General features: G+C 44.0%; 1 protein-coding gene across 10 annotated transcripts in view; it reads left to right on the top strand.

Annotated features, from left to right (window-relative positions):
- DLC1 (DLC1 Rho GTPase activating protein) overlaps positions 1-23,088 on the top strand; it is a 250,599-nt gene extending 227,511 nt beyond the window's left edge. For 7 of the 10 annotated variants that reach the window (XM_083457972.1, XM_083457966.1, XM_083457969.1 and 4 more), the window contains 11 exons: positions 1,547-1,610; positions 6,326-7,743; positions 8,641-8,817; positions 11,201-11,360; positions 11,805-12,003; positions 14,732-14,957; positions 15,432-15,546; positions 15,703-15,921; positions 17,247-17,464; positions 17,965-18,138; positions 18,867-23,088. In XM_083457972.1, coding sequence (XP_083314098.1) covers positions 1,547-1,610; positions 6,326-7,743; positions 8,641-8,817; positions 11,201-11,360; positions 11,805-12,003; positions 14,732-14,957; positions 15,432-15,546; positions 15,703-15,921; positions 17,247-17,464; positions 17,965-18,138; positions 18,867-18,987 — 3,091 coding nt within the window. In that variant the 3' untranslated portion in view covers positions 18,988-23,088. The remainder of the gene's footprint in view (positions 1-1,546; positions 1,611-6,325; positions 7,744-8,640; positions 8,818-11,200; positions 11,361-11,804; positions 12,004-14,731; positions 14,958-15,431; positions 15,547-15,702; positions 15,922-17,246; positions 17,465-17,964; positions 18,139-18,866) is intronic. The other 3 variants (XM_083457974.1, XM_083457970.1, XM_083457971.1) reach the window with 1 other exon arrangement.
- Positions 23,089-23,382: the final 294 nt, after the last annotated feature.

Raw genomic sequence — 23,382 nt, 5'->3', positions numbered from 1 at the left:
GCAGAGTTCTCCCGGAGCTATACTGAAAATAATTATATTACAGACTGAAAAGAACAATCTAGGCACCTGATGTGTGGGAAATTAGTTTTCTTCTTTGAGGCTTTAGCTTAGTAGGTGGGGCAGGGGGGAGGAAATGAAAACAGATTCAGCAAGCTGCACCACACAAAGACATACGGGTAGAAGGATTCCATCTGATCTGGTCAAGAAAAGAGTGATTCCCCCTCTGCCCCAGGATTTTGTATGTACAGTAATACTGATGATAAATTACAATTATTGTTGCCTGTTCCTTTGTTGTTGTAACTTCTGATCATTTAAAATGGGTGTATTCCCTGGAGAAATTAAACTTAGAATCATAGAACTGTAGAGTTGGAAGGGACCACAAGGGTCATCCCGTCAGGCCCCCTGCAATGCAGGAATCTCTTGCCCAACATGGGGCTTGAACCCACAACCCTGAGATTAAGAACCTCTTCCTATCCCAGCTGGACTTGTTCAGATGTTACACTGAACACTGGTACAAGCTGCCTCAAGACATGTGAGCAATCCTGCAAACCCTTCCACATGTTCCATTCAACGAGTGTGCAATATGTGTACCTGTGTACGCAAATAGCTTGGCTGTTTATTCATACAGTTATTCACATTAAAGTGTGTGCAATCTGCATACACAAATCGTTGAGCTGTACAAATCAACAGGTTACATTCACACCAACACTTGTATGTGCATACATAGAGGCAGACAACTGGTACTTCGGTTACACAGACTCTACACATGTTGAGCATTACCTGTGAATAATTGTATGGCCCGGCTGTTGTATAAACATACTGTACACTTGTTGAATGTAACATGTGAACGTTCCTTTTGCCTTAGTTACAGTAGGGACTATGGAGATCTGGAAAAGACGAGTTTTGAGGAGAGAGCTAGAGGAAATCAGGGAGGTGGTCACACAGAGGTATTCTAGAAGGCAACTGAATGGATAAGGCTAAACAGCAGTAGCAATTTCTCCATCTCTCCAAGTCCATTTTGAGCCAGCTTGCACCGTATTAAGGGGAAATGGCTGGCAGTTCTCAGATGTTCTTTTTCAATTCCGATGTCTCCTTAAGGCCATTTGAGCACCGTGCTAGATGCAGACGGTTTATTCCAAAATATCTTAACTCCTGCTTGCATGCATAGAGCACAGCATTCCAAGAAAGTTCAGTCCCTGGAAGGGCTTGGTAGTTTTCCATTAGAAGAACAAGAGCCACACTCCAATTACCCACATTTCATGGCTTCTGGCTGAACAAGCTCTCCTTTATGGTCCTGACTCATAAGGAACTGTTTTTCTTATGCCTCTGCATCTGCATCCCAACCACTCTACAGAATCTGGTATCCACCTGATGTAACGTGGTGTTAATTAAACATATGTGCTATTCTGAGGCTCTCCTTTGGGGCATTTGCATGTAAATAAGCGTAGTGACAGCTTCCAAGATGATCTTTTATTTGAAATAGTTAGTTTCACAGAATGACAGGTTTACTGTTAATCTTGTTTTGTTTTTCTTCTTCCCTGCATAGGCGTTTAAATACTTTAAACAAATGTGCAATGATGAAGCTAGAGATCAGTCCACACAGGAAGCGGGTAAGTGCCCTTGATGAATCTGTCACAGTACTGTAAAGAATTGGTTGATATTCTGGCTTCCTGTATATGTTTACTTGGAAGTAAGCCCCCCATTGATGTCAGTGGGTCTTATTCCCTTGCAGGTGTGCATGGGATTCAGTCTGCAGCCCTAAACATACTTACTGTGTCTGCACCATTCAACAAAATGGCATTTCTTTCCAAGTATAAGCATGCATAGGATGACATTGTTCATTCTCTTCCTTTATGATTATCCATGTGGCAAACAAAGGCATCATTGGTCAGACTGATATTCTTTTAACATCAGACTGTCTGTTTTAATGGGCGCAGCGTTGTCAGGATTAAACCTGCCTTTCTGGAAGCTTCATGCCTGATGGTCCTTATTTTTCAAGATGGAATCTGAGTTTTTTCATCTCTATCAAAGCTGTTCATTACAAAATCGTGGTAAAGATCTGTTAACTGATATCCTGGTACCAAATCTGTGTGAATTTTGGCGCTTTTGCATTGAATAGAGTTTTTTTAATAATAAAAAAACACAGCTGCCAGAGATGTCAAGTATGTGAAATGTCAGCATTTTGTTTTTCAGTCATCTTGACAATAAGGCACATCGCTATGTTATATAGGCTGTTTTTGATCAGTTGCTTAAAGATGGCCAATACAGATAGACCTCTGCCCCATGTGGGGCTTGCAGACTGGGCAGAATGAGTTGGCCTCAGTATTACATGAGGAGTTGTTGTTATTGTTGTTGTTGTTATTGTTGTTGTTGTTGTTGTTTTATTTGTATGTCACCCATCTGACTGGGTTTCCCCAGCCACTCTGGGTGGCTCCCAGCAGAATATTAAAACACGATAAAACATTGAACATTAAAAACTTCCCCAAACAGGGCTGCCTTCAGATGTCTTCTAAAATTCAGATAGTTGTTTATTTCCTTGACATCTGATGGGAGGGCATTCCACAGGACGGGCACCACCACTGAGAAGGCCCTCTGCCTGTGTAATCCTCTGTATGTAGTCTTCTGAATGCAATCATGGGACCATTCCCGAAGTGTCACTGTTTTGAAAATGTGTTTGTTTACAAATTTTGTAATGCTTGCTTTTGACTCCCCAAAGTAAGTCCCCAAAGTGGCTGGCAATAGTAAACCAGTTTTTTAAAATATCCACATTTAAAGCAGTAAAGTACATTGGGTTGGATTGAGCAATATGCCAACACAAGACATTCTGGCAGAGATACTGTTCTGCGGACTGTTGTGCAAGAACAAGATTTTGCTACACAACTTGAATTTAGCACAAGCGCACATTGTGATGATCTTGTGCAAGACTTCATGTACGTGACCGGGCAACACTCTACATCATACATCTATTCTGCATAGCCTCAATAACTACATATAAACCTTCTTTATACATTTTTCCATCTGAAACATTAACATACCTACCCAATCCTAGAAACAGCAGCATGAACACCTAAACTTCCTCTGTTCCCAAATGCCCAGAGGAATGAAATTACCTTAACCAGCGGTTAGAATCATAGAATCATAGAGTTGGAAGAGACCACAAGGGCCATCGAGTCCAACCCCCTGCCAAGCAGGAAACACCATCAGAGCATTCCTGACATATGGTTGTCAAGCCTCTGCTTAAAGACCTCCAAATCTGAAATCTGGTATCTGAAATAGATTTGAAACTGTTACATTCCCATTCATTTAAGGGGAAAAATCAGTCTAAACTTTCAAGAGAATTGAACATTCCCCACGAAAATGGGAGAAAGTAAATGGAGGTATGTAAAAGAAATTCCTTTCTTAGCTATACCCCCTCATTAGTCCTCCTTGGTCTATTCTCCCCTACCCCTTAAAAACAGACTCTTAGCTTTGTTTGGTTTTTATATTGTGCACCAGTGTGTGGAAGAAATGCCACAAACAAAATTATTAAGACAGTATAGCAACTAAATAAGTAAGTTACGCACTGTACGTGCTGTTCCATGTCAGCAAAAAGTGGAGGAGCCACTTCTGCAGTCTTGATGCTGCCCTAGCTTTCTAGTTTTAAAAACTTGAAGCGGATCTTCCACGTTCAAAATCTCATTTGAGCATTGCCTGGAAGATATTCAGTGCACACCATTGTCATGTTGGGTGTGCATTAATGTGCACCCTCAGCTGACTTCTGCTTCTCCCGAGTTCCATGAAGTCAAATATTTAAAATGCCTGAAGCAATGTCTGAAAAAGCATCTTCTCAAGGTTCTCATATACTGAGTTGAGGGAAGGAGGCGACAAGATATGGTAAGAGGCCTGGAGGCATCAACCTGCAGCAATCTCCCACATGGCCTCATTAGTCACACTTGAAAGACCTTTAAGATCAGTAAGGAGTTAAGCTGCTACAATTCAGAACTGCTTCTTAATTGCATTAGGGAAAATAAACAAGAGAGCAGGGCTTGGATGGTGCTGCCCTCGCTGGCACCAGTGGAACATTTTATGCATGCCGCACTTTTCCACTGATCTAAATGGTATCTCGTGTAACTTAATAGAACATCCACAGGGGCTAGTGGCAGCTCATAGACACCGAAAGATTTGTGTAGTTCCTTCTGTTTTGTAAAGCTGTTTTCTTTACGTTTCAAATGCATAACACACATACACACATATATATATCTCGGCACCATGTCATGGAACACACTGCTCTGTCTTCAAGCACTTTGCTGCTTCTGAAATTCATGACTGTTTGTAGGGAAAGGACCACATTGTTGTGATACAGTCCCCTATTCTGTAGGGATCCCCACCTCCAAGTGGCAGATTTCAAAAGTAGGTCTTCCCCCACCTTTTAAAATCCTAGTGAGGGAAAATCTAGCCTTTAGGAAGGGTCTTCTAGCCATTAGTCCATCAGGCCGTTAGTCCATCTAGCTCATTGTTGTCTATGCTGGCTAGAACCAGTTCTATCGCAGGATTTCAGACCTGCCTGAAAATGCCAGGGATTGATCCTGGTGTCTTTTACATACAAAAATTTTGTTTGGGGTGAGGAAATACCAGGCATGGTAAAGATGAACCACCCCCTCACCCTGCTGTTTCTTCGCTCATAATCTGCCTCTCTCCCAGCTGCTTTCCCTTCTTTTTCAAAGCAGTTTCATGTTGAGTATAGTTTTTATTTGTTGCATACATTGGGTTTCATTATTTATTATTTTTATTGTTAGTTATCATTTTCACACAATGCAGATAACAGTAAAACGCACAAAACCCCAACCCCCCACCCTCCTCAGGAGATGAGATTACATACAGTGGTACCTCAGGATGCGAACGGGATCCGTTCCGGAGCCCCGTTCACATCCTGAAGCGAACGCAACCCGCGACTGCGCATCTGGGTCATGATTTGCTGCTTCTGCGCATGCGCATGACATCATTTTGACCGTCTGTGCATGCGCAAGCGGCAAAACCCGGAAGTAACGCGTTCCGTTACTTCCAGATCGCCGCGGAGCGCAACCCGAAAGCACTCAACCTGAAGCATATTCAAGTGTATGACTGTATTACCATGAGGCCTTACAACAACACAATTCCAGTCAGTTGTCCAAATGAGTAAATAAATTATAGCTTGAAATTACACTAGCCAGAAAATTTCGTACAGGCAGACCTTGGAGCGATTGTGGGTTCAGTTCCAGACCAAAGCAATAAAGCAAGTCGTACATTTCTTTTGGTTTCCCGGCGCATATAAAGTAATTTTTGCACAATACTATTAAGCCAGCTCCCTGCCCCCCCCCCAACTGCAGGGGTGGGAGGGGGAAACCCCAGGTCCAGGCCTAGGCAGTTCTACTCCCCATGGCCAGAAGCGGGGTGGTGGTGGAGGGGGGGGATTTCCTTTCCTGGAAATGACTGGCATGCCTGCATCCACACCCGCATCCTCATGAGGAGCACTATCTGCAAAGCACAATAAAACGAGGTATGGCTGTAATGTGAGGGAGATTCTGCCATGTCTTCTTTTGCTGTAAAGGCAGCAACCATTTTGTGTGTGTTCAGTTGACACGCAACTGCTGATATATGGCTCCTTTTGGACCTGGAAGAGAGCAGAAGGGGGACATGGGTTGCCTGCAGACATAATAATAAAGCTATACCCATCTGTTGCAAGTGCATCCTTTTGTTCCACACCCCTCAGAAGCTTTAATTCTTAGAGCCACTTCCGCCCTCCAGAGGAGGTGGGGTTACGGGCTTCACGCTCCCATCACACGCGCGGTGGCTAGAGCCCAGCCCCCGTGCGATTGGGGGAATCCCTGGGCGCGTCACCCCTGGCCAGCCAATTGGCTGGCTTTGGGGGGGTGGCCTGACCTATTTAAAGGGAGCGCGGCCGGGGATCTCCCTCTTTTGCCCCTTCCAGCTGATTTTCTTATACCATGTGGCAATTGATGCTTTCTTTAAAATAAAATAAAAAAGTCAATAGGACTCCATTGTGCACAGTTACATGTAACATGCAGCCAACATCTGAGTTGGGATATGAACCCTAGTCTCACAGACAGAGGTTGATACTGCATGCACAACTCTGCTCTGCTCTTCTAATGATCTTCTTGGATTATCACACTGACATGAAACCAGCATCCACTGGCTTACTAAAAAGAGCAGAAAATACTAAAGTGTTCACATCAGTAGGTCATTGTTAGTTGGGATAACATTGATTTGAAATGAACTGTATTGCCATTGGAAGTATTTTATTGCCATTGTTTTTTGTAATCATTGGGGATGTCCTGTTTCATTGCAGAGCGAGGATTCGGATGAAGATGAGCCTTGTGCGATAAGTGGCAAGTGGACCTTCCAGAGGGACAGCAAGAGGTGGTCCAGGCTTGAGGAATTTGACGTCTTCCCCCCGAAGCAGGATGTGAATCCTTCATGCCCAGAAGCGGCTCATCTCAGCAGTGCAGCTAGTCATGGAGGCCTGCTAACTGACCACACCGAACATCAGGAGGTAGTTTCCATCCACAGCATCAGCAGCCACCCAGATGCCTCTCAGAGCGAAGCGCCCACCACCAGAACCAACTCTGTCATCAGTGTTGGCTCCTCAGCCAACCTCGTGGCAAACGAGGACTCCTTCAGCAGCCTGCCCTCTCCTAAAGAGCTGTCAAACTTCAATTTCAACGTGAAAACTAACGAGAAGAATGCCAAGTCCAAAACGAGAAGCCTCTTGAAAAGGATGGAGAGCTTTAAAATAAAAAGCTCCCATCATGGTAAAAGCAAAGCTCCTTCAAAGCTTGGTCTTATCATCAGCGGGCCTATCTTGCAAGAAGGCGTTGATGAAGAGAAACTGAAGCAGCTGAACTGCGTGGAGATCTCCACCCTCAATGGCAACCACATCAACATCCCTATGGTACGTAAAAGAAGCGTCTCCAATTCCACCCAGACCAGCAGTAGTAGCAGCCAGTCGGAAACAAGCAGTGCCGTCAGCACCCCAAGCCCCATCACAAGGACACGCAGCCTCAGCGCCTACAATAAAAGAGTGGGAATGTACCTGGAAGGCTTTGATCCTTTCAACCAATCAACGTTCAACGATGTCATGGAGCAGAACTTCAAAAACAGGGAGGGCTTTGCTGAAGACACAGTCTTCTTCATTCCGGAAGACCACAAGCCTGGGACTTTCCCCAAAGCCCTCTCCAATGGTAACTTTGCTCCCTCGGAGAACAGCACTTCGGTCAACTGGAGAACGGGGAGCTTCCACGGCCACAGCCACCTCGCCCTCAGGAGGGAGAACAGTTCCGACAGCTCCAAAGACCTGAGCCTTGGGAAGAGGCGCAATTCTTCTAGCTCCATGTGCAGCCGCCTCAGCATTTACGACAACGTGCCGGGATCTATCCTGTATTCCAGTACGGGGGACCTGGCTGGCCTTGAGAATGAAGACCTCTTTCCTGAGCTCGATGACATCCTGTATCATGTCAAAGGCATGCAGAAAATTGTGAACCAGTGGTCCGAGAAGTTTTCAGACGAAGGAGACTCTGATTCAGCCCTAGATTCAGTGTCCCCGTGCCCTTCGTCTCCCAAGCAGATCCTCCTCGATGTGGACAATGATAGGACAATACCCAGTGATCTTGACAGTACAGGAAATTCCTTGATTGATACGGAAGACTCAACAGGGATCCAAGAAAGAAGAGACTCTGGGGTGGGAGCATCATTAACACGTTCTAACAGGTCAGTAAACACAGACTTTACAGTGGTACCTTGGTTCTTGAACTTAATGCATTCGACTCCCGAAACGGTTCAAAAGCAAGACTTGGCTTCCAATTCGCTGCAGGAGCTTCCTGCATTCGAGCGGAAGCCGCGTAGGATGTTTGGCTTCCAAAAAACGTTTACAAACCAGAACGCTTCCAGGTTTGCAGCATTCAGGAGCTGTTTTGTTCTGGAGCCAAGCCAATCGACTACCAAGGTACCACTGTATATATATTGGTGTATATGCATGCTTGTGTGGCTATAGATACATATATATGTTTGTATTGATACAGCGTACATAGGAAGTGTGATGCTTTTCAACAGCATGTTGGCTTTTATATTTGAGGATGGGATGTAAAGAGTGGCTGGAAAATTCTACATAGCTCTGTGTCTAGAAACACGTTTTCTGGACTGATTTATGGCAAAAAATAATAATACCAAAACAAAAAAAAATCCCAGTTAGCCCAACTGAGGAGTTATAGAAAGTGCTCTGTCAAATACCCAAAAGTCAGAACAAGCATTTTTCCTCTTCTGCATCATGGCTTCCTTGAATGAATCCTAGGAACTGCAGTTATTTTAAGGGTTCTAAGAGTTGTTAGGAGACCCCTATTTCTTACAAAGAGTTACAATTTCCAGAGTGGTTTGGCAATCAATCCCTCTTCCCAGGAATCTCTGGAAAGTGAAGCTCTCTGAGGGGAATAGAAGCAACAGACTTTGGAAAATTTAGCCTTGCAATATTTTACACACACTGTGCATGCTGTACTTAAGTTCCAAATGTCATCAACATGTGAGATCTTGCAAATGGTACAGCAGGTGCCGGGCTTTCCTTTTACTCTGACTTCTAACCATTAAATGTCTCTCTTTCTCCCTCTCCTGAAGGCACAGAATGAGGTGGCACAGCTTTCAGAGCTCCCATCGACCCAGCCTAAGCTCAGCACTGCTACAGATCGACTGCCAGTCTGTGGCACAGATGAACCTTCTGCAGAAATATTCCCTCTTGAAGTTAACTGCCCTCTTGGAGAAATATACACCTTCCAATAAACATGGCTTCAGCTGGTAAGGAGCTGCAAACATCTCTGGGAGGCCAGTCAGAAGCTACAAACAGTAAAACATAAAGTGTTCATTCCTTTCTGCCAAAAACCAGTTGATTTTTTTTTTAGGTGTGCATTACCTTCAAAAGTTGCTTAGACTTGGGGTTTTGGCATGGGTGAATGGGTGATAGGTAAAATTGAGAACACCCTCTTAAGTTTATCTTTAAACTTTGAGTTGGACCATATTCATGTCCAGTTACCCCTTGCCAGATAAATGCTTTTGAAAAACCCTGCATTGCCTAATCTCTATTGCTGGTTCTGTAGGATTCTGAAGCAGTCCAAAGTACAATATAAGTTCTGTGGGGTGGTATTTGGTGTTTTTTTTTTTGTTCCCATTTCTACCATCTGGTCTTTCTCCTCCTTCCTTTCCCTGGGAGTCACAGAGAGTATTTAAACTCCATCATCAAAGCTCCTCCTGTTCAAAGACTGTTATTATGGGAGCTGTGCTAAATACAGAAGTTGTTTGTTCTGAAAGACAGAAATAAGTATTGACCAGTTTATCCCTGCATGCTTTGGATTCTCTGCAGATGTCGTAATGTGTGTTTCTTTTTTGCATTCCGCTGCTGTGTGTTGTGACAAAATGCAAACTATGTGAGCACTCGGGTCAATAGCGCCGTATGTTAAAACCCCGTGGAAATACAAATGGGGAGGGGGTATTTGCACAGGGAGGATTAGTCATTCATAAACCTAAAATGCTGTTTACGTAGCTATAGTGTGAATTTAGAATTTTATGGGTTTTGCCTGCTATGCTAGTATTTGCTTTGCGCGCCAACGTGCTTCCTAGCTGATCTCAATTTAAAACTCAGAATGGTTTTATTAAGTGAAATAGCAGGACTCTGGAATTCCTGCGGGTAGATTTTTCCTACTCGTCAAAACCAAATGGAAAGGCCTTTTACCAAAGTGGGTGGGTGAAGTGATAGAGAAGGAAGGTGCCGGGGTGGGGTGGGGGGGAGAAACACGCCTGAAAGGTCATTTGTTGAACTGAAACTTGTTGCTGGCAAACGCCAGCTTATTACATCAGTTTCCTGCTGCGACACAGGCTGGTGGGTGGTGGGACGGGGTTTGAGGGCTTTCTAAAGCGAGTGGTTAACATACAAAAAGCTCATTGTTCACATGTCTATCTTTCCCTAGAGCCCTAAAGAAGTCAGATTATAAAGGGTCATTGACTGCTAGATTTGCGTTTGACTCTTACAGGGGTTGACATGGCCACCCTCATTCTGCCTGGTACCTTTTAGGCACGGCAGATTCTGGTACACAAGGTTAACTAATTAACTGAAAAGATCCATCTGCTAATGGAAGGATTCGTCTATTTCGTTGATACTATCAGATTTATTCTGTAGCTGCACAGTTAAGCATGTTTGATGCAGCCAACTTAAATAATTTGACATGGCCATATCCCCAAGGAGTTGTCACCTAGTTGGCATAAATCAAATGGTTTTGCAGCAAGCGATGAGAAAGATAAGAGCTCCCACCTGCACAGAAGTGTTGTTGCTAATGCTGATCTTGCGAACATTTTGTAATACCTTTTATTCCACCAATCTGATGGAAGTTGATTTCCCAAATAAGAGAGGAAATTATATTAACTGGGATGCAAAGACGTTGTCTCTGTTGACGTTGGAATGTTGGCTACAACTTCTTTCCCAACTTGACTCATGAGTCAACTGGGGGATAAAAATATAGGAGCGACCTAGGATTGGAAGATTAATCTCCTAAAAGCATTAAATTGGTGGGGATGCAAGATAAGGGCACATTTGTTGTTTGTTTGTGGTGACTCTTCCAATATGTTACAGTAAAAGAGAATGAAAAGCCATTCAAGTTGTTATTCTAAGTGAAATACAACTTTTGTTTTGTTATATCTCACTTCCTTCAGCATTTGGGATGGGGTGGTAGTTCTGATCAGTACATAGGTGGAAGCCATCCAAGAATCCTACATACACAGCCTTGAGCTCCATGCTAGAGGAAATGCAGTATATAAAAATGCAAAAATAAGAGTAATAAAATGCATGTTTATTTAAGTTTTAATTTAATAAAAAGCAGGTGTCTAAATCAACTATATTCTTTGTTCGCCTGTCTGTTTATATTCTTTGTTCGCCCAGAAAACCCCTTAAAATCTGTTAATGGTTCTTCTCCTTACCTTGTGTCTCTCCCCCCATTTAACATAATGGAATGTCAACTCAGTGCCACAATCAAGATTTCTATATTGATATTCTCAGTGAGTCAAGTTGATGTTTTCTGGTGTGCTACTTATTCGACAGCCCGCAGATAGAAATAGAAATGTGAGATGTTTTGGAAAGAGACAGCACACTTGGAAGGTTGTTAATCTTGACCGTATTCCTTCTCTTCTGCAGGGCTGTGCCAAAGTTTATGAAAAGGATCAAAGTTCCAGATTATAAAGACCGAAATGTGTTTGGCGTTCCCCTCACCGTTAATGTCCAGCGTACAGGACAGCCTCTTCCTCAGAGCATCCAGCAAGCCATGCGATACCTTCGCAACCATTGCCTGGATCAGGTTAGATTCCTTGCTCTACTCCTGGGTTTCAGGCTGCCTCATGATCCCGGAACTTTATTTTCACAGCTGTTCACAAGTCCTTTTGTCTTCTTGTTTAAGTGAGTCAAACAAATAGGTTTGGAATTGGACTATGAGCTTCAGACTCAAAAACAATTTCTGCCATTCTCCTCCATCCTATATCAGTGTATCCGACAAAAATAGCTGTGTTGTACTACTTAAGACTCGGGGGGGCAGGGGGCAGCGGCATATTTGCATGTTCTTCCACATGTGGATCAACTGCTTGCCTTTGGAAAGGTTTTGATGTCCAGGAAAAGCTTGTGTGATACCTTCTTCCCTGATTGTTTGACATGGCAACTAGAATTCTGGTTTCAGAATCCTCACGCATTATTAACTGCAAGCACAATATACCCTCAAATAAACGTCCCTGTTCTTTTTGTCGCATAGGTTGGGCTTTTTCGAAAATCTGGAGTCAAGTCAAGAATCCAGGCGTTGCGACAGATGAATGAGAGCTCAACAGGCAAAATAAATTATGAAGGGCAGTCTGCCTATGATGTGGCCGACATGCTGAAGCAATATTTCCGCGATCTGCCAGAGCCACTCATAACCAACAAACTTTCGGAGACTTTCCTACAGATCTACCAATGTAAGTCCTGGGTTGTTCGTAGTTTCATTTGTAGCCATTCTCAAGTAGCCACCTCTCCTTGCAATGCAGAGCATGTCCCGTTTGGGACTGAAACGAAGTGCGAGCCCAAGATTGTAAGCAGCAATTGTAAGCGACGCGAGTTGAGTGCTGTGTTCTGGTGGGTGAGCGATTTTTGGCATCCCCCCCCCCAAAAAAAACCAATCAAGCAGCCAATCGCCACTTACAATCTCAGGCTCGCGCCAAAAAACCATTCACGCGTTCCCCCCCCCCCCCCAGCACTGCCCGTGTATAAGACGAGCCTACATTGTGAACTTCATTTTTGGGTCAAAATTGCTTGTCTTATACACAGAAAAATACGGTATGTAGTATCAATGTGCATATTATGAAAAATTCACATGCCCCATGATGTGAGGGGCAGGTAGAAGTGGCTATTCCTCATTTGTTTGCATAGTGCTATGATCAGATGTATCTTGTATCATGTGTGTTTGCCCAGAGCAGTCTTGCCCAGCCTTGGCTCTTGTCCATCATCCCAGCCAGCTTGGCCAATAGTAAGGATGGTGGACATTGTAGTCCCAACAGCAATGTCCTGGTTTGGATAAGGCAGGTCTAGTGTTCCTCCTGCTTTCCCAGCTTGCCCATCCTTTCTGAGCCTCCTCTGCTTTCTGCTGCACCCCAGTCTGGTACCAACCATCTAGGCAGTGTGTGACCTCCATGCTATGTATCCATTGTGGATTGGGGCACTAATCCCACATTGGTGTTGGGAAGAGGAATAAAATATGACATTTCCAACCTGTCTTAAAACGCACAAGAACAGGAAAACATAACCTCATGACATCAGCTTGGGCTGATATGGGTCAGGTGGTGGGAGCACCTGCCTTCATAAATACAATGAGAATTCTCTACTACCAGACTCCACCGTCATCATCTGAGGCTCTTCTTCATGTGCCTTCTCCACATAAGGTCCTGAGGGTGTCAACACGAGAGCGGGCCTTTTCTGCAGTGGCCCCTCATTTGTGGAATGCTCTCCCTGGGGAGGTTCATCTGGCATTCCTTATACATCTTTAGGTGCCAGGCGAAAATGTCCCTCTTCAACCAGGCCCTTGGCTGATTAATATTCTACAGCCTTTTCAATGTGTGGGAGGGTGGGGTTATTGTTTTGTTGTTGAGAGCCAGTGTGGTGTAGTGGTTAAGAGCAGTAGACTCGCAATCTGGGGAACCGGGTTCACGTCTCTGCTCCTCCACATGCAGCTGCTGGGTGATCTTGGGCTAGTCACACTTCTCTGAAGTATCTCAGCCCCACTCGCCTCACAGAGTGTTTGTTGTGGGGGAGGAAGGGAAAGGAGAATGTTGGCCGCTTTGAGACTCCTTCAGGTAGTGGTAAAGCGGGATATCAAATCCAGACTCTTCTTGTTTCTGTTTTAGCTATCTATTTTTGCTATTACAGTGGTACCTTGGGTTACATATGCTTCAGGTTACATACGCTTCAGGTTACAGACTCCGCTAACCCAGAAATAGTGCTTCAGGTTAAGAACTTTTCTTCAGGACAAGAACAGAAATCGTGCTCTGGCAGCGCGGCAGCAGCAGGAGGCCCCATTAGCTAAAGTGGTGCTTCAGGTTAAGAACAGTTTCAGGTTAAGTACGGACCTCCGGAACAAATTAAGGACTTAACCCGAGGTACCACTGTATCTCATGTTTTTATCTTGTGAACTGCCCTGAGATCTTTTGGCGAAGGTATCTAAATCTAATAAATCAAATAAATACTAGCGAACAGTTGGCCCACCCCTTTGCGTCTTGGCTGATGGTGAGAGGCAAGAGCTACTTGCCTCCAGATCTCATCCTTCCCTGGATTTTTGTGTTCCTTTCTTCCATGTACGCAACTCCCCCAAGCGGAGCACGCTCCACAATTTGAGACCACTTCCATGAGTCCCTTGAGTGGCTTTTGGATATTTTTCAACCCTTGCTGCATCAAAACAAATCAAGATCTCTTACTATTTTGTCAGTCGTCGTCTCCGCCGCCACTGGCCGTATTTTCCATTTTTTAAAAAAGGACATTTGCTATTGAAAGTATTTGTTGTGCTCTGTAGCCATGGATCTGTGCAATGGTATGTGTCGGTACATTAGGGATGACACCCCACCCAGTCTTCACTGACTACATCATTGTTCGATGAAGCAATCCTCTCTGCTTATTGAAGTACCGTCTGGATATTTTGTGGTGCCAAAGTTGGGAACCGTTTTTAAGGGCTATTTATTTTAATTGCCTCCCCAGTTGAGGAGCGTGTTTCACTGGTGTGTATGGATTTTTGCTGGAGTCCAGGTTGGCTGAGCTTAGTGTTTGCATTTTCGTCGCCACCCATGTTAATAAATCGAAGGAGGGCCTCCCCCCTCCCCCAATCTAATTTAACAGCCCTTTTAGCGAGTCTGCAGAAGTGTGTGGCTCTCAAAATGAAATTCTAAATTTAACTCTGGAATATGCACAGCTTTGTTTTACTGTTGAGTCTCTTGCTAGGCAGGAAATACCTGAGGGCAGTTAAGCTGTTGACAAAAAAAAAAAATTGGGGGGGGGGAGGGAAATCCACTCTTGTGCCATGAATGGTATGCAGCGCTCTGAAGGAAATCGCTTCAGACTCGAGTCAGAAGTATTTGAAGCTAAGAGTTTGCTTTGGGACGCATTCGTGCTATATGTGTGGAAAATCAAGGGCTTGACGAGAGGGTTGCTAATCTTGTGCAGATGTGCCAAAGGACCAGCATCTCCAGGCGATCAAGGCAGCCATTATGCTTCTACCAGATGAGAACAGAGAAGTCCTACAGATCCTCCTATACTTTCTGAGTGACGTCACAGCCGCTGTGAAGGAAAACCAGATGACGCCGACAAACCTGGCTGTGTGCTTAGCGCCTTCGCTTTTCCACTTGAACACCCTCAAGAGGGAAAATTCTTCCCCAAGGCAAGTCTCCAGGTAGCTCAGTCCTCTGTTTCTTCCTGGCGTCCTCGCTGGTGGTTTGTTGGGCACTTATATAAGCCTTTCCTTAAGACGCTTTGAACTCTTCCCCCCTTTTTAAAAAATCAGTCTACCTTTGGGCTAGTGCAAATTCTTCCCACTGAACAGTGGAAACAGGTTGAGGGGACTTTTAAGGGAAAGGTGCTAGTGATTATGCCTGTGATGATCACGCAAGTCATTTTTTAAAATTCTGCGTTCAACATGATGATGAACACGTGTGCTAAATTCATCTGGCCATTCCATTACATAGTTGAAAATGAAGATCACGTTTAGACCTAGAGCGCAAGATTTATTATCAGCGTTCAGGTGTTGTCCCTAGCTTTTTCATTTCATGTTACTTCGTTCACACAGGAAAGCACACCTTGGCGCTCCCAATATAGTCCTGACAACTTTTCTTTCATCACAACTAATTAATGGTGATTGCGTTAACAGGGTGATGCAGAGGAAACAGAGTCTGGGGAAACCCGATCAGAAAGATTTAAATGAGAATTTGGCTGCAACGCAAGGTCTGGGCCACATGATTGCAGAGTGTAAGAAGCTGTTTCAGGTGAATATTCCACTATACACTTCTTCCTTGGGTCTTTTAATATCATGCAATGTGCTATTGACCTGATAAGACTGGCAACCAGTCTTATAGTGAGTCATCGTGTCTGTAGTTTTGAACCTTCCAACCATTTTATCCTTCTTGTTCCCATACCCTCAGATCCCTGAAGAAATGAGTAGATGTCGGAATTCCTATACGGAGCAAGATCTTCGGCCTCTGAGCTTGGAGGAACTAGGCAAAACTAATAACTCTGAGCCTGCTGACTACCGTTTTTACATCCAGGACTGTATGGATGATTTGCTTAAGGAGATTAAGGATAAATTTAAAGGCTGGGTCAACTGTTCCACCTCGGAGCAAGCAGAGCTTGCCTACAAGAAGGTATATTAGCACAACTCCAGGACTGTTGTTAAATCTCGATGCATTTCACATAGAAAGTGAAATCACAGAGAGAGTACATTTGGAAAGGGGGGAAATAATGACTGCCTTAAACTTGGCAAACTTCAAATAATATTCCCACTCACTAGGGCTTCTCCCAAAAGTGAGAAAGATGGAACAAACTGATCTGATCTGAAATCATTTTGCAGAGCTGATTGCCAGCAAAGCTTGAGCCAATGATGAAATCATCCAAAGTTATTAACATTTCAGAGAAGGTCAAACCAATGTAGCATTTTATGGGCGAAAATGATATGTGGACTGAGGGGCAGTATAGAATTTAAGGCCTTTGCCAAGCACAAAATTCAGGTCTGGTTTATACATGGAGTCAGAAGCCTCCAGTTGACTGCAGCAGAGATAATTCAGCTCTCCTCCAGAACTGCCACCATGGTCTACTCGCTTGCCCTCTAGCAGAAGTCCTGCTGGCAGGATCAGTAAAGACAAGGGAACTACAGCCAAAGGAAGATAGCTGCTACAGTCATCAAAGGGCTTCTGACCACACCATTTCTTATGTGGTCCATGGGTTGCACTTAGGATCTGTTCACCCCCTGCAATTCTTTAACAGTGCAGTCCTAAGCATGTCTATTCAGAAGTAAGTCTTTTTGTACACAGTGGGGCTTATTTGCAGCTAATTGGAATTTCAGCCTCAAGAGACTGAAGTCAGTGGATCACTTCAGAATAAGTGCTTTGAGGACAAATTCCCACAGATACCATGCTCCAGACATAACTTAGACATTTGCACAGTAACTAAGGTAAAGGGATCCCTGACCATAAGGTCCATTCGTGACCGACTCTGGGGTTGTGGCACTCATCTCGCTTTATTGGCCGAGGGAGCCGGCGTACAGCTTCCGGGTCATGTGGCCAGCATGACTAAGCCACTTCTGGCGAACCAGAGCAGCGCACAGAAATGCCGTTTACCTTCCCGCCAGAGCAGTACCTATTTATCTACTTGCACTTTGATGTGCTTTTGAACTGCTAGGTGGGCAGGAGCAGGGACCGAGCAACGGGAGCTCATCCCGTCGCGGGGATTCGAGCCACCGGCCTTCTGATCGGCAAGCCCTGGGCTCTGTGGTTTAACCCACAGCGCCACCCGCGTCCCTTGGGCAGTAACTACTATATATTAGAAAGAGGCTTGATCCCTTTCTTTGTTTTCAACTTGGCTCAGTTTTGAATTTACATTTTCAAAATTAATCAGGCTTAAAGGGCTACCTTGTTGAGCATAGTTAACTGTGTAAGCATATATAGCTACCTATGGTGACAATGTTTTCCAGGTTTCCGAGGGTCCACCTCTCAGGTTATGGAAATCCACGGTTGAAATCCCTGCAGTTCCTGAAGAGATCTTGAACCGTTTACTTAAAGAACAGCATCTTTGGGATGAAGATCTTCTGGATGCTAAAGTGATTGAGACTTTGGACAGCCAGACTGACATATACCAGTATGTACAGAACAGCCTGGCACCCCACCCAGCCAGAGACTACGTCGTCCTAAGGTAATCTTGCAGATTTCATCCCTGGCAGATTTATGAAGGACAGAGCCTGCAAAACCCTTTTATCAATACAGCTAGCTTAAAATGTAGATATATTGATTCATCTACTGATTTGTTTATTTTTTAAATGCCTCCACTACCTGAAATGTATGAAGCCTACATTTAAGCAAGCTCTTCATTTAAAAAGAAATAGGTCAGTCCGCTATGTTAAAATTAACAGTTGCTGGCTGATACATACAAACTTGTTTTCTACAGGGTAGATTTATATGTACTAGTAGCAAGAATGTTACAGCCTACTTTTTTTTTTACTGCCAATGAGATTTTTAATTTGGAGACATTCAGATTTTTAAGCTTTGACAACTTGCATTTCTGAATGTTTATTTGTTTTTAACGTCCTCTTGGATTTACTTGTTCTGTAGGTTACGTTGTAAAGGCTATTGGCGGCAAACAATAAAAACCTGGCTAGCAGTCTTTTGTTATAAAGCTGTTCTTGTTCCTAACAGGACTTGGAGGACAAATTTATCTAAAGGCGCTTGTGCACTTTTAAGCTCTTCGGTGGACCATGACCGTGCTGCAGTCCTTGGCGTTAGAGTGAATGTGCTCTTGTCCAGGTATCTCATTGAACCTTCTGGATCAGGAAAATCCAAACTCACCTATATGTGCAGAACTGATTTAAGGTAAGCCTTTTTCCTCCACTTTTTCCTCTTCCGTTGTTTTAACCTCCAAACCCTGTTAGAAGAATGAACTGCCGTATGGCCCAGAATCAGCTGTGCTGTCTTTCCCCTTCCCCATTTGTATAGTGCAGAAGAGACGGTGATTGGTTTTATTGGTTATTTTAAATGGCCAACTTCACAAACGATTCACACAAGAACTCCTTGCAATCCCACCGCAGAGATGTGCAACATGTTCAAAAGCAATTCCTCTTGGTAGTCTGGTCCCTCCATCACAAATTCCACCCCCCGCTTGTGGAATTGGGGTGCTTTCGTTTGCACTTCCATTTATCTTGTTTACAATTGGTGTGCATATTTATGTGAATGCATACCTTGCTCATAATTGCACTGTAGCATGCGATGTGGAATCTCAAATCATTAACAGAACAAGAATGTGGTTGTCTCAGGTCCATTGCCAGCTTAATGGTAAGACACCTTCGCTGCATGCAGAAGGTTCCAGGTGGACATCTCCAGGGAACGCAGGGAACGCCCCCAGTCTGAAATCCTGGAGAGCGCCTGCCAATCACTGTAGACATTAGGCAGTTAGATGGACCAATGGCAGCTTCCACAGTTCCCTATCCCTGCTCCCCAGCAACTGAATACTTGTTCCAGGGATTCGTGTTCCATCTCTTGTTTCTTCCAAGTTACATCTGCTATGACCAGCTTCAAGCATGCATTTTCTTTCTTGGAAACAGGGGCCACAAACCTGACTGGTACACAAAGGCTTTTGGACACTTGTGTGCAGCCGAAGTCATTAAGATCAGAGACTCTTTCAGTAATCAGAACCTGGAGACGAAAGAAGCAAAGTCCAGGTGACGACTGAAGCAGACCAACGTGGCCGCAACGTGAATAGATACTTCCAGGAACTGTTGATTGTTACAGAACGGGCCACAGGGTGGCCTAATAAGTCTTGCCATGAAGAAAGTGTGTCTGGAATGGGCCCGGGATTCTCACTTCCAACGTCTGTGGCAAACAGTACATTTTCAAAGCTGCTTCCTATCGGTATTAGGCCTATACTGTAGGCCTTGACTGGAATATATTGGATGGTGCAACCTTTTTCTGTCTTTTTTTCTAATAATACTATACTATGTTGCTTAGACAGTGTGAATTGCTTCTGAGAAGCAAAACCCTTCAGACTTTAAATATATATTTCTGGATTGTAGTGGAAATGATTCTTTCCTATATAATGTTAGGTTTATTGTATGTATCTGTGTGCCATTTGTTGAGGGACTGTTGCATCCACTGGATTTGTTGGCACTCATCCATGGGGTCTCGCTAAAGCAAGTGAAGGAAGGTTTGCACAGAGGAAGAGGTGTGAATGACTGTGTAATTGTTGAGCGGAGTTGTAGAAAACAAGAGTAGGGGAATTGGAAGTGTCTGGGACACTCAAGAGCATTTGGGAAGATTTTAATCTGTGAGGGGGAGGTAGGCCTAGGAGTTTTTTTGTCTGTCCAACAGACCATCGCAAGCTAGTCTTTGCTCATGTGTACTGTTATTACTTGTGTATATCAGAAAAGGAAAATGGAGGAGCTGCCCCAAACACGGCAAGGAAAGTTGAAGCTCAACACTTGCAAATGAAGATAGCTGAAGCAAATAAAATGAATGCCTGATGCATTTCAACCTGTGTCTTTTGCATGGACCTTGGGTTGTATTCCATCATGCAAGGACTTCTGTTTGCACGACAGAACTTTGCCTTCCTCTTTTCTCCCTGCACAACCCCCCAAATCTGCTCCAGAGAGTTGGGGGAAACCCCAGAACAGATTTGGAGTGTGTATGGGGAGGGGAGAAAAAGGGGGTCCATTGCACTAGCAGAAATCCTTCATGAATGGAACAATTTTGTTGGATACCAACCCAATCCTCCTAAAGATGAGTTTCCTGTTTTAAAGTTCTCAGAACCTTTTCACCTGTGTTACACCCAGGTAAATCTGAGTCTACAAAGAGTGTGTGTGAAACCTGGAGTTGTGGTTGTTGACAGCTTCCTCAAAAGTGCACCTGCAGAAGACCTGTATTTGCCATGCTCATGTTTTATATTGGGGTTCTTCAAGCTTGGGGTCCCAGAGTTGAACTGTAACTCCTATCATTCCCTTCCAGCTAAGCCACCAATCAAGAAAGGAGAGTTGTAATTCTGACAACATCTGGGGACCCAAGCTTGAAGAACACTGCTTTCCATTTGCAGGTGCACTCACTTAGAAGCCTCTTGGGCACATATTTCAAAAAACGAAATGCGTGTGAAGCTGACATCACCCATATTTCTACTTCTCTGGTGGAGAATGTCTTGAGTTAAGGTCCTTGAAAAAGATAGACATTGAAAGGTATTGGGTATTTTTTTACTTACTCAAGCGCAAAGTTTTCTCCACAGCCACCTTCCTGCACAAGTACCTGTTGAAAGTATTGGCTGTGGTCTTTTAACAATCCTCTTTTTTGAATGAATCTCATAGGAATGAACGGAAAGCTTGTGGCATGAGCTGAAACTGCTTTCAGTGGCTTGAAAAGTCAGCACTGGAATACGTCATAACTGGAGCATTCTCAAGTTCTAAAGCGATTCGTTGTAATAGAATACCGTGTTAGGAGTTCGAAAGTCTTCATATATTCCACTCCACTATAACCATATAACCTCATTTTATCCACTTAGTTTGAAGGGAGGGGACCTCTAAAACGTTCAGAGGTTTGGATAAGAAAGGGTACTGTGGCTATCGGATTATGTGGTGTAATGTAAAGGACTGCAGGCTAGGATAAACAGGAGGGTCAGAGTGATGAGGCCTACCATGCTTCAGGTCAGCCACCTTTACAAGACACCTAGACCTATAAACTCTAAACATCCTCTTTGGGGGAAGCAAGATAGCCATAATAAAAGAGTAACGATATCTAGGAAAGATGTGTATAGAATTGTGCTGTTATTTTGCCTTCCTTAGAAGCTGTAGATGCAATTGTCTGGTGCTGAGGTCATGTTTGCGGGCTTCTCTTAGGCATCTGGTTGGCCGCTATGAGAACAGGATTCTGGACTAGATAGGCCATTGGCCTGATCCAGGCAGCTTCTTATGTTCAGATACAGTTCAATGCATTCTAAGGGGCTGGGTTAAATGACCCTTTGGATCCATTCCAACTCTTCCATTCAATAATCTTGTGTTTCTGTGAATGTGGAATATGAAATACAGTATCCCCCAAAGCAGGGCTTGGACCCTTGCTAGGACTATTGCCTTCTTCCTACCAAAACCCTATCTAGAGTCCCATGTAGGTCGCAGGTTCGATCCCCATATGGAACAGCTGCCTATTCCTGAATTGTAGTCGGTTGGACGAGATAATCCTCAGGGTCCCTTCCAACTCTGCAACTCTCTGATTCCATGTAAGGGTTGTTCTTTGATGTAGAAATGCAGTATTAGCACAGAGATGTGCTGAACCAATGTAAGGCGAGATTGGGGGGGGGTGTAGATTGGAAAGTGATTTTTTTCAAAGCAAGGACTTTTTATGCAGTCGTCCATAATATCTCTGCACTCGGACTCTGCCCCTGGAACCCAGCCTTTTAGCCCTCCCTGCAAAAGCTAGAACAGGCTGCTCACGCACACACAGGTGAGTCTTACGAAAGATGGAGTGACCTGCTGGACAGTTGGTTCCATTTTGCTCACCCTCTCAACCTAGAAAAGCCCTTGTGACCTTGTGGTTGCCTTCTTTCCCCATCCCAGAGCAGTGATGCAGCTGGAAGCAGCCCATTGTTACCATTGACAGTGTTATATTATTATTTTTTACTTCTTCTTTTTTAAGGGGTTGTGTGATGAAGAATTATGGTGTGTTGGTGGATTGTGTCTGGTTCCTAGCAATCGCCTATGTCCACATGATTGGCCCATTTTTATTTCATAGTGTTTTATGTCACTGTGTCTCTCGTTTGCTTCTCTCCGTTCATCTTCTGTTCTTTGCATGTTGCAGTAGGACATGCATGCAAAGATCAGGTGAGGAACAATGAGAGAGAGAGAGGATTTGCAGTGAGGGACACCCGGCAGGCTGGGGAACTTCTTTGTGTGTTGATCTGCTTGCAGAATTTCAGGGAGAAGTTTCCAGGGACAACAGTCCTTGTGATATCTGTGCAGAAATCATGAAGAACGTAGCAGGGATTTTAGTAACTCTCTTGATGTGGTTTGCGTCTCTGTACCAAACCCAGAGGTCTGTACCAAACCCTTTGCCCTTGCAAGGAATACTGCCAAGGATCAAATATGGATTGGAACCAACTGTTTCAGATGTGACCTGAGGGATAAAGCTGTTCTAGATCAGTAGTCTTCAACTTTTCAGACCCAGGACTAGCTTTTAACCCAAGCAAGCATGTGGAGACCCATTGCTCTCTCTTTTTTTAGCATATATTTGGATGGTGTTAGTGCTACTATTGCAACCCACTATAGACCAGGCCACTACCAACTAAAGAATCCCAACCCACCAGTTGAAGACGACTGTTCTGGATCATACCTTTAACCCTTAACCTGGGTGGGGGAACCCAAAAAGTTTATTAGGTAGTAAATCCAGTTGAGAGATTACTGCCATGTATGTGTGCTAAGGATTGCACCAGTAGCATATCTCACCAATAGGGAAGTCTTGTGTATTCTTTGTATACTTTTTAAATGTTCAAATGTGTGTGTGTAAAAAAAATAAAAGTATGTTGTACATACCAGTCTGTTGTAAACATGTACACTTGCTCACAGTTTATTGTCCAACATAGATAAAGCATGAAAATAATTATTTAAAATATAGTTGTATTTATACCTCAGATATTCTTTTGAGGGGCAGGGTATTTGTACCTCAAGTTGGCTACCCTCCCCCCTCCCCTGTAAATACGTTCTATACGATTAAGGTCTAAGTAAAAGAAGAAAAGGTTTATAACTTGCTATTATATGTCTGTACAGAATATAATCAATAAATGCACTATTAAATGTTCATGTTTGTGAAACACCTCTTTTCTCCACCACATGGTGGATAAGGCTACAATGACTACTATGCTGCTATGGCCTATGTTCTTCCTGCACTGTGGGAGGCAGTACATACCTCTGTATACCAGTTGTTGGGGATCTCAAGGGGCAGTGCTATTTTTCTAGAAAAAGAGATGTCAGAACTGAGTTCTGGTGAGTTTTGGCTGGAAAAAAAGCCCTTTCAAGAGAGCCAAGGGCTGCTTGCGCTCAAGCCCTGCTTACGGCTTCTATTTGTTTGGCTGCTGTGAGAATAGGATGCTGG

The sequence above is a fragment of the Podarcis tiliguerta genome (genome assembly GCF_965153285.1).
Source record: "Podarcis tiliguerta genome assembly, chromosome: 9".
Taxonomy (NCBI): domain Eukaryota; kingdom Metazoa; phylum Chordata; class Lepidosauria; order Squamata; family Lacertidae; genus Podarcis; species Podarcis tiliguerta.
Note: the sequence above shows the minus strand (reverse complement) of the source record. Positions and strands in the feature narration are given on the sequence as shown.